Here is a 13,887-nt window from a genome sequence, read left to right on the forward strand (position 1 = left end):
AGTCTCCCAAAAGCAAGACACAGAATTAACTCAATAGAGTGAGTAAATTAGGTCTAAGATTCTCCAACCACTTCAGCAGAGATTGGCTGAAGGCAGACTCAAAAGCATAACTGAGGTAGCAAGCACAAGAGAAAGTGCCTGTGTGACTTTTGTGATCTAAAATGGCAAACTGTGGATGAGCACAGATGAGCTCAAATACTAGTGAGTTTAAATTAAACATCAACCAATAAAAACACATTTAATAAACAGAATAGACAACAGTTATTCCATGTCTTATGTCTATGTTACTTCATATAAACAGCATTTTTATTTCAACGGACCATTGTCTAGATTATTGATGCGTTAGAATGGCACAGCACTTTTTTAAAAAAAGAGAAGCAACCATACTTGTTATTTAATAACATTTGCAACACCCTTACCTTTTATTCTGTTCCTTCTCAAAAACCAAAATATTTATGGAAGGGCTAGGCAACCTTTGGCACGCGGCCCGTCAGGGAAAGCCACTGGCAGGCCAGGATGGTTTGTTTACCTGCAGCATCCGCAGATTCGGCTGATCGCAGCTGCCACTGGCTGCAATTCACCATTCTAGGCCAATGGGGGCTTCAGGAAGTGGCAGCCAGCACATGCCTCAGCCCGCGCTGCTTCCCACAGCCCCCATTGGCCTGGAATGGTGAACCGCGGCCAGTGGGAGCTGCAATTGGCCGAACCTGCGGACGCTGCAGTAAACAAACCGTCCCGGCCCGCCAGCAGATTTCCCTAACAGGCTGCGTGCCAAAGGTTGCCGATCCCCGATTAATGACATGCTTTTGAAGAGAATATATCTGATGTTATAAAGTAGAAATACAAAGCAAAAATCCACTGAATTTTTACTTTAAAACAGCCCAATACTGCATGCAAAGCAATACAAAATAAAGTCTATGCAGACATTTATATTTGATAAATTTGTTCGCTGTAGTTACAGATATGCCTGCAGATTTTTTTCCTTTCTCTCTTTGGCCCTCTTGAAAGCGTCAGGTTTCTTAAAACTGTCATGATGTGAGCAGAAACGTGAAAGAACTCACTGTGACAGACAATATCCTGTAAGATCCTGGACAAACCTTACTGAATTAAGGGTAGCATTTTTGCAGTTCTGGTATCACAAACTGAAATGTGTGTGCACTATCGTGAGATTGTATGGAACTTCTTTAGCAGGAAGACAAGATAAATGCAATCTCTGGAAGATACAAGGAAATACAAAGGCCTTTTTGGAACAATGTGAGTCAAATGTATTTCCTCAGGAAATACTTTGAGGTGAAGGGAATTCGAATTCAAATTCTTCCCCTCCAAACTCAGCCTTTTGAAAATACATCCTGGAGAGAGAGACTGTTTGGACATTAACAAATTGCTTCTGGAAACTCCAGATGAAAGGGTAGACTAAACTTGTCATGGGGGTGCTTGTTCTGAGCTAAAGCTGTGATGAACTTCTAAGTTCACAAGAACTCTCCTGTGGTGAGGAGTTGAAGGACTTATACTGCCAGATCTCATGTTAGAGTTGGGGTGATCTCTGGTAAGCTCTATTAGCATGTCTATAGGTTCTTTTACTGTTTTTAATATAATTTTCTCTGTAATGTTTTTTACCTTAAAAATAAAGAGGACTTGCTTAGAAAACTGTGTAGTAACTTATATCTGTAGCAATCATGCTGTTATCAGTCTCTGAATAGAAAGCAAGCAGGTGTGTTTAGTCAGACTGTCTTTGCTGGGAAACATACACTGAAGGCACAAACAGTACAGCCTGGAAATACTGCGGTCAGAAGGGAGAGAAATGTAGGTCTTCACCTAAGAGAAGCAACAGCTGGGTGCCTGAGCATGGGTGCCTAGGTGGACCACCAACTGGAAAAACAAGTGCAGTTGCCCTGAAGTGTGACACTCACCTGTTCAGAGAAGCGTTGTTGATGACGTAATTGTAGGTGTTCTTCTCTTGTGATTTTTGATTGCCGTGGCAATGTTTCCACTTCCTGGATGGCTTCAATGGTGACTTGCTGGGGTAGAACTTGGAAAAGTGATGTCACATACATTAAGATTGACTTCTTATCTGGATAGGCAGTTGCAATATCTGGAAAATATATTAACATAGATAATTTCTGTTTCCATACTAGTTAGCTTGCAATTAAAAAAAAACAATCAATTTCAAAGGAAGTTGACAGACTAATGAGCAGTCGATTGTTCATGTGAGTCCTCTAGAGACTAATTAGAGCATTATATTCAGCTCCAAACTTTTCTATCAAACTTGCATACCAATGAGAAAGAGACAAGGTTTCAAATGGTAATTGTTTTTTCATTCACACAAAATTCTCTTCGGTAATTCTTCTTCAGTGTAACTGCAAGTACTGTACAGTCTAACTGAGTGACCTTCATTAAGTAGGACAAGGAACAGAAAATCAAGTAAGCTACATTTTCTTTTGGAACATGTTAATGTTGCAGTGAACATGGGCAATCTTAGTAGTTTAATAGTTATAGAACATACAACATTTTAATGCTCTTTAGTTCTGTGGGAAAAAATCACAGGTTTTTCTGCTGATTAGGTAAATGCAAAAGGTGAATGCACAATGTCTGAATTCCCTGACTCCTCAGAAATACTGTTCTGGATAGCCCAAGCTTTTTGATGTCCAAGAAAGATATCTCATGAAAACAAAGTTTATGGATGTTAGATGTGATAGAATCATAGAATATCAGGGCTGGAAGGGACCTCAGGAGGTCATCTACTCCAACCCCCTGCTCAAAGGAGGACCGATCCCCAATTAAATCATCCCAGCCATGGCTTTGTTAAGCCTGACCTTAAAAACGTCTAAGGAAGGAGATTCCACCACCTCCCTAGGTAACGCATTCCAGTGTTTCACCACCCTCCTAGTGAAAAAGTTTTTCCTAATATCCAAACTAAATCTCCCCCACTGCAACTTGAGACCATTACTCCTTGTTCTGTCATCTGCTACCACTGAGAACTGTCTAGAGCCATCCTCTTTGGAACACCCTTTTAGGTAGCTGAAAGCAGCTATCAAATCCCCCCCCCCGATTCTTCTCTTCCGTAGACTAAACATCCCCAGTTCCCTCAGCCTCTCCTCATAACTCATGTGTTCCAGTCCCCTAATCATTTTTGTTGCCCTCCGCTGGACTCCTTCCAATTTCTCCACATCCTTCTTGTAGTGTGGGGCCCAAAACTGGACACAGTACTCCAGATGAGGCCTCACCAGTGTCGAATAGAGGGGAACGATCACATCCCTCGATCTGCTGGCAATGCCCCTACTTATACGTCCCAAAATGCCATTGGCCTTCTTGGCAACAAGGGCACACTGTTGACTCATATCCAGCTTCTCATCCACTGTAACCCCTAGGTCCTTTTCTGCAGAACTGCTGCCGAGCCATTCGGTCTGTAGCGGTGCATGGGATTCTTCCGTCCTAAGTGCAGGACTCTGCACTTGTCCTTGTTCAACCTCATTAGATTTCTTTTGGCCCAATCCTCCAATTTGTCTAGGTCCCTCTGTATCCTATCCCTACCCTCCAGCGTATCTACCTCTCCTCCCAGTTTAGTGTCATCTGCAAACTTGCTGAGGGTGCAATCCACGCCATCCTCCAGATAATTTTTGAAGATATTGAACAAAACCGGCCCAAGGACCAACCCTTGGGGCACTCCACTTGATACCGGCTGCCAACTAGACATGGAGCCATTGATCACTACCCGTTGAGCCCGACAATCTAGCCAACTTTCTACCCACCTTATAGTGCATTCGTCCAGCCTATACTTCTTTAACTTGCTGGCAAGAATACTGTGGGAGACCGTGTCAAAAGCTTTGCTAAAGTCAAGGAACAACACGTCCACCGCTTTCCCCTCATCCACAGAGCCAGTTATCTCGTCATAGAAGGCAATTCGATTAGTCAGGCATGACTTGCCCTTGGTGAATCCATGCTGACTGTTCCTGAGCACTTTCCTCTCCTCTAAGTGCTTCAGAATTGGTCTGGTACTTCCCACGATTGCCATGAGTTTTCAAAGATAATGGTCAATGGCTCTGCAATCACATCCACCAACTCCTTTAGCACTCTCAGATGCAATGCATCCGGCCCCATGGACTTGTGAACGTCCAGCTTTTCTAAATAGTCCTGAACCACTTCTTTCTCCACAGAGGGCTGGTCACCTCCTCCCCATGCTGTGCTGCCCAGTGCAGCAGTCCGGGAGCTGACCTTGTTCGTGAAGACAGAGGCAAAGAAAGCATTGAGTACATTAGCTTTTTCCACATACTCTGTCACTAGGTTGCCTCCCTCATTCAGTAAGGGGCCCACACTTTCTTCTGGTTGCTAACATACCTGAAGAAACCCTTCTTGTTACTCTTAACATCTCTTGCTAGCTGCAACTCCAGGTGTGATTTGGCCTTCCTGATTTCACTCCTACATGCCCGAGCAATATTTTTATACTCATCCCTGGTCATTTGTCCAATCTTCCACTTCTTGTAAGCTTCTTTTTTGTATTTAAGAGCAGCAAGGATTTCACTGTTAAGCCAAGCTGGTTGCCTGCCATATTACTGCATGAAAAAACTTGTACAGATACAGACAGACATCATCTTCCTTTCCAAATGCAAACAGATGGACATCGTACCAAAAGGACTGAAGGTAAAAAATCCATTACAATCTACATACCACACAGACTATGCTGACAGCTTGTGCCACACTCTCTCAAAGAAACTGCGGAATCACCTGAAGGGGAGGAGGTATTGTTTCATGGTCTCTGTGTATATAATGTCTTCTGCAGTTTCCACAGTATGCATCCGATGAAGTGAGCTGTAGCTCACGAAAGCTCATGCTCAAATAAATTGATTAGTCTCTAAGGTGCCACAAGTCCTCCTTTTCTTTTTGCGAATACAGACTAACACGGCTGTTACTCTGAAACACATCGGGATGGTTTGTCCCTGTAACCTCAAAAAGGATTCTTTAAAATACAGCCAGCTCTCCTGGACTCCTTTCCCCCTCATGTTATTCTCCCAGGGGATCTTGCCCATCAGTTCCCTGAGGGAGTCAAAGTCTGCTTTTCTGAAGTCCAGGGTCTGTATTCTGCTGCTTTCCTTTCTTCCTTGTGTCAGGATCCTGAACTCGACCATCTCGTGGTCACTGCCTCCCAGGTTCCCATCCACTTTTGCTTCCCCTACTAATACTTCCCGGTTTGTGAGCAGCAGGTCAAGAAGAGCTCTGCCCCTAGTTGGTTCCTCCAGCACTTGCACCAGGAAATTGTCCCCTACATTTTCCAAAAACTTCCTGGATTGTCTGTGCACCTCTGTATTGCTCTCCCAGCAGATATCAGGGTGATTGAAGTCTCTCATGAGAACCAGGGTGTGCGATCTAGTAACTTCTGTGAGTTGCCGGAAGAAAGCCTTGTGCACCTCATCCCCCTGGTCCAGTGATCTATAGTAGACTCCCCCCACGACATCACCCTTGTTGCTCACACTTCTAAACTTAATCCAGAGATTCTCAGGTTTTTCTGCAGTTTCATACTTGAGCTCTGAGCAGTCATAGGATAGGATAAGTCTAGTTATCACATTCCATCTCTTTACTTGGACACTACCAGCAAGCATAGATGCTTTTGCAGGAAGACAAAGCGGATCTGATTTTCTGTGCATTGCTGTGATACACCAGCTGGAAAAAAAAGGTTGATCTAACCCAACATTCAAGTCAATAACAATTTGTAAAAATGTAAGTAATGTGGTAGCTTTTTCAAGTAGTTCCTTTGTTATTTGGCATTAAAATTTACCTCCTGCACTCAGTTAAGTAAATCAAGATGTAAAAAGAGACTGTTGTATAAGAAATTTATCATTAATCCCAAAAATACTTAAACATAAGCTTTGGCAGAAGGCCAAGAGATATCCAGAGCAATGAGGTTTTACTGTCAAATCTCACCTAGCTTAGCTAAGAGCTCTAAGGTGCAGAAAAAGTTCAGTTCACATATTCATTTATTCTTATCACGGGTGCAATAGCACTACCAGGTGGTACCCGATTCTCCTCCTTGGAATTTGAAAAGCACGAGAGCAGACATTATACATTAATTCTCCATACATTTTTGATGAGAAGGCAAAGGGCATCTGGCCCAACATGGCCAACTTTACCTTTGGTTTATCTTGATTCCACCTTTCTGATTTTTCTCCACCCTTCAATCACTTGTTTCCCCAAGACTTAAGCATTTGAACTAATTTGTTGTATACTTTTTCTTTTAATTAGCATTGCCCACTAAATTATTCCATTGACTCATTACCATTTGTTTTACATTGTCCAATTTCTCTGACAAACTCATATTTGACAAAATATTATGTAGAATCTATTTTTATTGTTTGATTATACTGGAGCTTTGAAGTTCAGTTATACTCTTAAAAAGTGACTGCAAAAAATGGCATTTGAGTTCCTCGTTTACAGTATCAGTGATTGAAAGATCAAATATACTCGTTTTAAAATATAAATGATTTTTTTTCTCTAACTCCAAGTCACAGCTGGTTGAATTCTACAAGACAAACAAAAACTCCACCAAAACCAATCTTTGTGAATATTTTTGAGTTCTGAACAGCATTTTGGTTTCATCTTGTTCATATCTTTTTATTCACTATTTGCAAATATTTAAACAGGATTTTGTTTGCCTCAATGTCTGGCAAAAAAAATATATATAAGTACATGAGGAAGATGTGTTATTCTCCATTTGCTATTCGTGATGTTCCTGTTTAAAAAGGTTTGTCACCTAATCAGAATGGCAGATACAATACCACATGACTAAACACACATCACAAGCAACAAATGGTCAAAATGAAGAGTTTGCAAATACCCCGTTGTAAGGGGCCAGCGCGTACACAGTCTGGCCTAACAGTCACAGCTGAGCTGAAGTCCAAATGTCAGGGATGGCAGTCGGTGAGCAGGATTCAGAGGAATCACCAAAGCTGAGATCAATATGCAAGAGTTGGGGTCGAAGACTGGAGATCAGAGGTAGTATCAGGATGGGTGGCCGCTGCCTTCTGGGAGGTCCATCTTGATGCCCTCAGGGGAAAGCATGTAACCCAAGAATTCTGTGGAGAACTGGTCATTTTTCCAATGTTTGCTTCAGCAATCCTTCAAGGATGGAATGAATGTAGTAACAATGCTGCTCAGGACTGTCTGAAAACACAAGTATGTCATTGAGATAATTGACTACATACTGGTCCCAGATATTTCTAAATACGTCGTTCACAAACCACTGAAAGGTCGTGGGAGCACTGGTCAACCTGAATGACATTACTAAATATTCAAATTGCCCAGAGTGGGTTTGAAAGTAAGTCTTCCATTTGTCTCCAGCCTGGAGGACCACTAGGTTGTAAGCATGCTGGAGGTCCAGTTTGGTGAAAATTCTGGCAGATCACACATGATCTAATAACTCCAAGATTAAGGACAGGGGATACCGGTTTCGGACCATCACCTGGTTTAAGGCCCGCTAGTCTACACAAAGGCATAACAAAAAGGACCAGAGCCTAGGAAGGTGGAGCACCAGATAAAGCCCATGGCCAGGTTGCCCTGGATGTATGCATGAAGGTCGTTGACAATGCATAAATCCCTCCACATGGGACCTTCTCCCCAGATTGCAGGTCTACGTGCCAGTCATAATCCCAGTGCAGAGGTAGCATATCTGCATTTTTCTTTTAAAAAACATCTGCATAATCCCAATATTTTTCAGAGAGATGGGGACTCAGGGTTGGGCATGATGCCTTCTGGCTAGCTGCCACAATCTAGATTTCCCCCACAGGTGCTCTCAGTTCTGACTGGCTGCAGGAGTCCAGGACCAGAGGGTTGGAGCCCGCTGCATGCTGGCAGACCCCTAGGTAGTATTCAGAGGGAAAGTTGATCCTCTTCTCTCACCAGGAGATGCAAGGGACATGCTGCTTCAAACAGGCAATGCCAAGAAGGAGAGGGAAGTGTGGAGAATGGATCACTTGAACATTCCCAAGTGGGCTGGGCTCACAGAATCTGGGGTTACTGTTTCCTGTGTTACTGACCCCAATGACAGAAGGGAACCATCTATCACAGGGGTCAGCAACTTTTTAGAAGTGGTGTGCCCAGTCTTCATTTATTCACTTTAATTTAAGGTTTCACATGCCAGTAATACATTTTAACGTTTTTTAGAAGGTCTCTCTATAACTAAACTATTGTCGTATGTAAACAAGGTTTTCAAAATGTTTAAGAAGCTTCATTTAAAATTAAATTTAAATGCTTATCTTACGCCGTCAGCCCCCTCAGCCCGCTGCTGGCCCAGAGTTCCATTCACGTAGACAATCCTGAGCAGCATTGTTACTACAGTCATTCCATCCTTGAAAGATTGCTGAAGCAAACATTGGAAAAATGACCAGTTCTCCACAGAATTCTTGGGTTACATCCTTTCCCCTGAGGGCATCAAGATGGACCTCCCAGAAGGCAGAGGCCATCCATCCTGATACTACCTCTGATCTCCGGTCTTTGACCCCGACTCTTGCATATTGATCTCAGCTCTGGCGATTCCTCTGAATCCTGCTCACCGACTACCATCCCTGACATTTGGACTTCAGCTCAGCTGTGACTGTTAGGCCAGACTGTGTACCCCAGCTGGCAGGGGGCCAGCAGGCACAACCCCAGACCGGCAGTGGGATGAGCAGGGCCGGCGGCCTAGACCCCAGACCGGCAGTGGGCTGAGCAGCTCAGCCCGCTGCCGGTCTGGGGTTCTGTCCGCCGGCTCCTGCCAGCCAGGGTCCCAGCTGCCGGCTGGGAACGTGTGTGGGGGTGTGTGTGCAGGAGCTCCCGTTTGGTACTCAGGGTGGGGGTGGGGATGTGGGGGGTGCAAGAGTCAGGGCATGGGGTGTGTGTGGGGGGGCTGGGGATGTGTGAGGAGGGTGCAGGAGTCAGGGCGGGGGGGCTGATTATGTGTGGGAGGTGCCAGAGTCAGGGCTGGGGTTGTCGGGGGTTGCAGGGGTGAGGGCAGAGGGCTGGGGGTGTGGGCTGGGATTGTGGGGGTGCTCCCAGTCCCCTGCCCTGAGCAGCTCACGGCAGGGGGCTGGAGGGAATATGCCGATTCCACCCCCTTCGCCAAGGTCCCGGGAGCAGAGAGCACGCTGCGGCTCCGCTTTTCCCTCTCCCCCTCCATAGCAAGGGCCCTCAGCTGATCAGCAGCAGGGAGGGAGAGAAGGAGGGGCAGGAACCCAGCATGCTGGGGGAAGAGGCATGGGGAGGTGGAAGCTTGCCTGCCCTGCAAAGAGAGAGCGGTGGGCGGGGGTGGAGAGGAGCGGGCCGGGACGGGCAGGATTTTTAATGGAACGCTGCTGTCTGCTGGGGTCAGCAGTGTGCCATTAAAAATTGGCTCACATGCTGTCTTTGGCACGCGTGCCATAGGTTGCTGACCCCTTATCTATCATCTTTACAAGGACAGATGTAAGCTTTAAATTGAGTGGGAATTGTAGCACTCAAGCGGCTTTACCATCTATGAAGTTACTGGCAGACCTGGAATTAATCAGGGCCCACTGAGGGGGAAATCCATTTGGCTCCATCTGTGGTATGTAACTGTATTTGTTCTCATAAGTGTGGGGAGGACCCAGGTATCCTGGATCAGGGGTTTCTCTTGAGGGCTAGGGATAGTGTCAGAATGTAGTGCCTTGGTGGTGCCCAGGCTGGCCCCATATGACCTGGGCTCACTCGTTTCCCAATTCCTTTTGGGTCAACATCCAAAATGGGCAAGAGGCAATGGCATGTGTTGGTGCTTCACAATAAAAGCATATGTTGTTATGCCATCACCATTCCTTTTCTTCCAGGGTCAACCGTCAGTGGCCCAGATCAACCTGCACCAGTGTGTAGTTGGAACCTGGGGTTTTTGGCATGGATAAAGTGGTGGCAGGGTGCCCCTCCTTTTCTCCTTTCACTCACAAAGCTAGTTGTCGATGCAAAGAGAGAGATCAATGAAAGCATCCAAGAAGGTCAGAGTCTCAACATGGGTTGGCTCATTTTTTACTTCCTCAATAAGTCTACACCGAAAGTGATTCAGTTGGGCTGCCTCAATTCCACTCTATGTTAGCTGCAAATCGATGGAACTGGACATGAGGCACCTGGTTCCCCTTGCTGAAGCCTTCATAGTGTGGCTTCCGCTGAGTGACCACAATGAGGATTGTAGAAAATTGCAGGAAATGCTTGCAGGAAGGCATTCTAGTCCACTGTCCTGCTCCAGCAGGCAGAGGCCCAATCCAGTGCTTCTCCAGCTAGCCAACTCATCACTAAGTTCCACCTGGGCCTGGTACATTCAAGGGCAGAGTAGGAAAATGCAACAACACTGACTCAGGAACCCCCTGAACTTCTGATGGTTTCCAAAACCTTTGGGTAATGGGACAGCCCAAGCACAGAATTCTCTTCCTGGTACCATTGCAAGCTGCTCACAGAGTGATTTTCCTCTAGGAGCTGCACCACTTAGGACCGTAGTAGAAGATTCTCAGTTTGGAGTTACATGACCCACTCCTGCAGATCTGGTTCCCTGTGGAGTCCTGTGGATAATGGCAGACTCCACCCGTTCCATGTCCCTGTTAAGGGCTTCTATAGAGGGGTTGGAAGTGGATCTGGGCAAACTGTAATGTACCGGGACGTAAGCGCTCTGGCCTAGCTGTCACAGCTGGGCTTGAGTCCATATGTCAGGGATAGTAGTCAGTGAGCCGGGGTCAGAAGAATTACCAGAGCCAGGTTCAGTGAACAAGAGTTGGGGTCAAAGTCAGGCTGGTGTTGGAAATTGGAGAGGAGAGGAATTACCAGGCTAGAGTCTGAAAACAAGCGTCATGGTCAGTCAGGTTATGATTGGAAGCCAGAGGTCAGGAGTTGCAGGAGGGCTGAAGTCTAAATTGTTGTCCAGACAACTTCCAGGGGAACCCTCTAGGGTTAAATAGGGCAGTTGGACAACTAGCGGGCCAAAGTTCCTGTCACTCTAGCTCCCTTGGGTGGTACTTCCCGTGGCACCTATTATCCACAGTACTTCCTGGATGTGGATCTGCATGACACTATGAGAATGTCAGTGGTCCCAGGCTCTGCAATCCTAGGTCCTAGTCCCCGCATCCTTACACCCATATGCTGAAAATGGTTTGTCCATTCTATTAGGCAAATACTCAAATAATTACAATATGCAGATATCAGGACAGACTGGCAATCAGGGGGAAGGAGGCTACATTCTTTGGATTATTTAGTCACAAGAAATAGTTGATCATCTATTGCCAGACTTGAAAAATCAACTCGGGATCTGAAAGGCAATCTGGCTGTGTTTTTTCTTTTCTTTCTTCTAAACTCTATGTCCAACTCTTGAATCATCACAGCAATAGTGTTTTCTGTAGGAAAATACTCTCTTCTGTTAACCTGTGCTACCCTATTGCAGTCAGATTTTGCCCTGACACATGAGTAAAACTATTCTCTTAATCAGCTATTTGCCTGGCGGAGCTTAAAAGTACCACCAGATATGTAGACAATTTTAAGATCCTTAAGCTGTCCAAGACAAGGAAAACAAAAACAAAAAACTTACCAACTCAAGAGAAACATGACACCTCTCAGAATTATCCATATACCCTTTAAAAATTATTCCTAAAAACTAGAATATTTAAGAAAGTTTCTCAGAGTTTCTAGGCCAACCCACTTTTGAGATAATGCTTTAGACAAAAAGTATTGGAAAGCTCTCCAAAAAATTTAAAACACCTTTATTTAAGTCTTATGTTCAGAAATGGCCCTTTCTGAATAGCCTCAAACTTTCCCAAAAGTTTTCAGGCTAGAGAGAAAAAGACTAAAAAGAATGTATTGAAAAAGTTAGACTAGCAGTCAAAACAGAATTTAAAATGGAAACAGTTACAACCTTAAATAACACAAACCAAATACTATGGCTCAAGAAGACTTCAACCAGTTTTCAAAACCTGTTCTCAGACTCTGGGAAGTTCACCCGTTATAATTTCAATGTACCTTTTCAAGTCACGGCTGAAAAGCTACTACTGCTGGAGACATATAAATTTTCAAAAGCGACTAGTGATTTTGGGAGGGCAACTTGAAATGTGTTACATAGTGTGACGGGGCCAGATGGCTATAGTAAAGTAGTGGGAGACAGATATATTAGCCCCAGGCTAAACAAATCCCTGTTACCAGGATAAGCAAATGGCAGCTGCTCCAGGTCAAACAAGACACCTGGGGCCAATTAAGATCTTTCCAGAAGGTAGGGAGAATGCTAGGTTGATTGGGACACCTGAAGCCAATCAGGGGCTGGCTGAAACTAGTTAAAAGCCTCCCAGTTAGTCAGGTGGGTGTTCATGTCAGGAGCTGTAGGAGGAAGACATGCTGTTGGAGAAACTGAGCAGTACAAACCATATCAGGCACAAGGAAGGAAGCCCTAAGGTAAGGGTGAAATAGATATTGAGGAAGTGGCCCAGGGAATTGTACACGTCCTGTTTCCAAAAAGTCAGCTACCATAGCTGCTACGATTAGGGTCCCTGGGCTGGAGCCCGGAGTAGAGGGCAGGCCTGGGTTCTCCCTCCCCTCCCCTCCCCGATTAATCACTGAGACTGGGAGACAACAGAGACTGTGCGAGGGAAGGTAGCTTCCCCTCACCTCCCTTCTGGCTTATGATGAAAATGGCTCAGTAGGCTGTGACCCTTGCCTCTAGAGAGAGAGAAGGGCTACATAGAGGGTCACAGTGAGCCTCTGAGGCTAGCGAAATCCACCAGGAAGTGTGGGACCCACTGAGACAAGGTCAGAGCTTTGTCATAACTGGTGTTGGGGTGGGATCATCGTTCACAGCGTGGCGGAAGAAAGAGGTTAAAAGAAAAAAAACGTGCACTGGGGTTTTGGGGTTTTGTTTGTTTCTTTGTTTTGTACCAAAATGGAGGAGGTGGTAAGAGCTCTGTTATAAACCCCCGACAGCCCAGCAGGAGGCCACTTGGGTTCAGGCAATGGTGCAACAGGAGTCTATGCGGCTACAGGAGGAAACCAATCAGTTATTAATGGGCCAGGCAACACAAGATAGTGCCCTATTGCGAGAGGTAGTGGACCAGCTGAGGATCCTCACCACCTAGGCCCAGGGGTGTAAGGGGACGTGAACCCTGAGGGCCACTGGTTGCCTGACAAAGACTATGTTGGAAGATGATGTAGAGGTATATCTCCTCTCATTTGAAAGGACTGCTTAGCATGAGGCATGGCCCCAGGAGCAGTGGGCCACCATTTTCACCCCTTTTTTGTGCGGAGAGGCCCAGAAGGCCTACTTTCACTGCCTGCCATGGATGCCATTGACTATACCCAGCTGAAGGCAGAGATCCTAGCACGATCAAGGGTGACAGCAGCGGTAAGGGCCCAGAAGTTCCATGAGTGGAAATACCAGGAGAACAAGCCCCCGAGGTCCCAGCTATTTGACCTCATACACCTCGTGCGGAAGCAGTTACAGCCCGGAGGAGATTTTGGAGACCCTGGTCATGGCCCATTACATGCGGGGACTGCCACCAGATCTCCGCAAATGGGTAGGCCAGAATGATCCGCCCACCTATGACGAGATGATCACGCTGGTAGAAAGACGCATGACAGCCAGGGAATTGACCTGACTATGCAAGGAAGGCCCCTTTCGAAGCAAGCAACCGACCCCAACCCTGGAAGGTTGGGCAGCCAAACCCCCGGGTAGTTCTAGGTGGAAGAAGGGGGGCGGGCAGAAAAGCAGCGGGGACCCCAAAAGGAAGGGATTGGCCTGAGTGGGGGGAACACTGGGACTAAACCCCCTACCCCCTGTGATAGGGGAGTGATTAGAAGCAATTATAGATGTTATGCATGTGGGGAGTGGGGACACATAGCAGCACAGTGTCCCAGCACTGAGGACCTATGCAATGTAACTTGGGGGATTGGGAG

General features: G+C 45.8%; 1 protein-coding gene across 6 annotated transcripts in view; it reads right to left on the minus strand.

Moving 5' to 3' along the window:
- The window catches only part of DMD (dystrophin), a 1,886,383-nt gene that overhangs the window by 1,352,543 nt on the left and 519,953 nt on the right, over nt 1-13,887 (minus strand). For all 6 annotated transcript variants that reach the window (XM_074968560.1, XM_074968534.1, XM_074968525.1 and 3 more), the window contains exon 8: nt 1,911-2,092. In XM_074968560.1, coding sequence (XP_074824661.1) covers nt 1,911-2,092 — 182 coding nt within the window. The remainder of the gene's footprint in view (nt 1-1,910; nt 2,093-13,887) is intronic.

Source organism: Natator depressus, chromosome 1 (assembly GCF_965152275.1).
Source record: "Natator depressus isolate rNatDep1 chromosome 1, rNatDep2.hap1, whole genome shotgun sequence".
NCBI classification, from domain to species: domain Eukaryota; kingdom Metazoa; phylum Chordata; order Testudines; family Cheloniidae; genus Natator; species Natator depressus.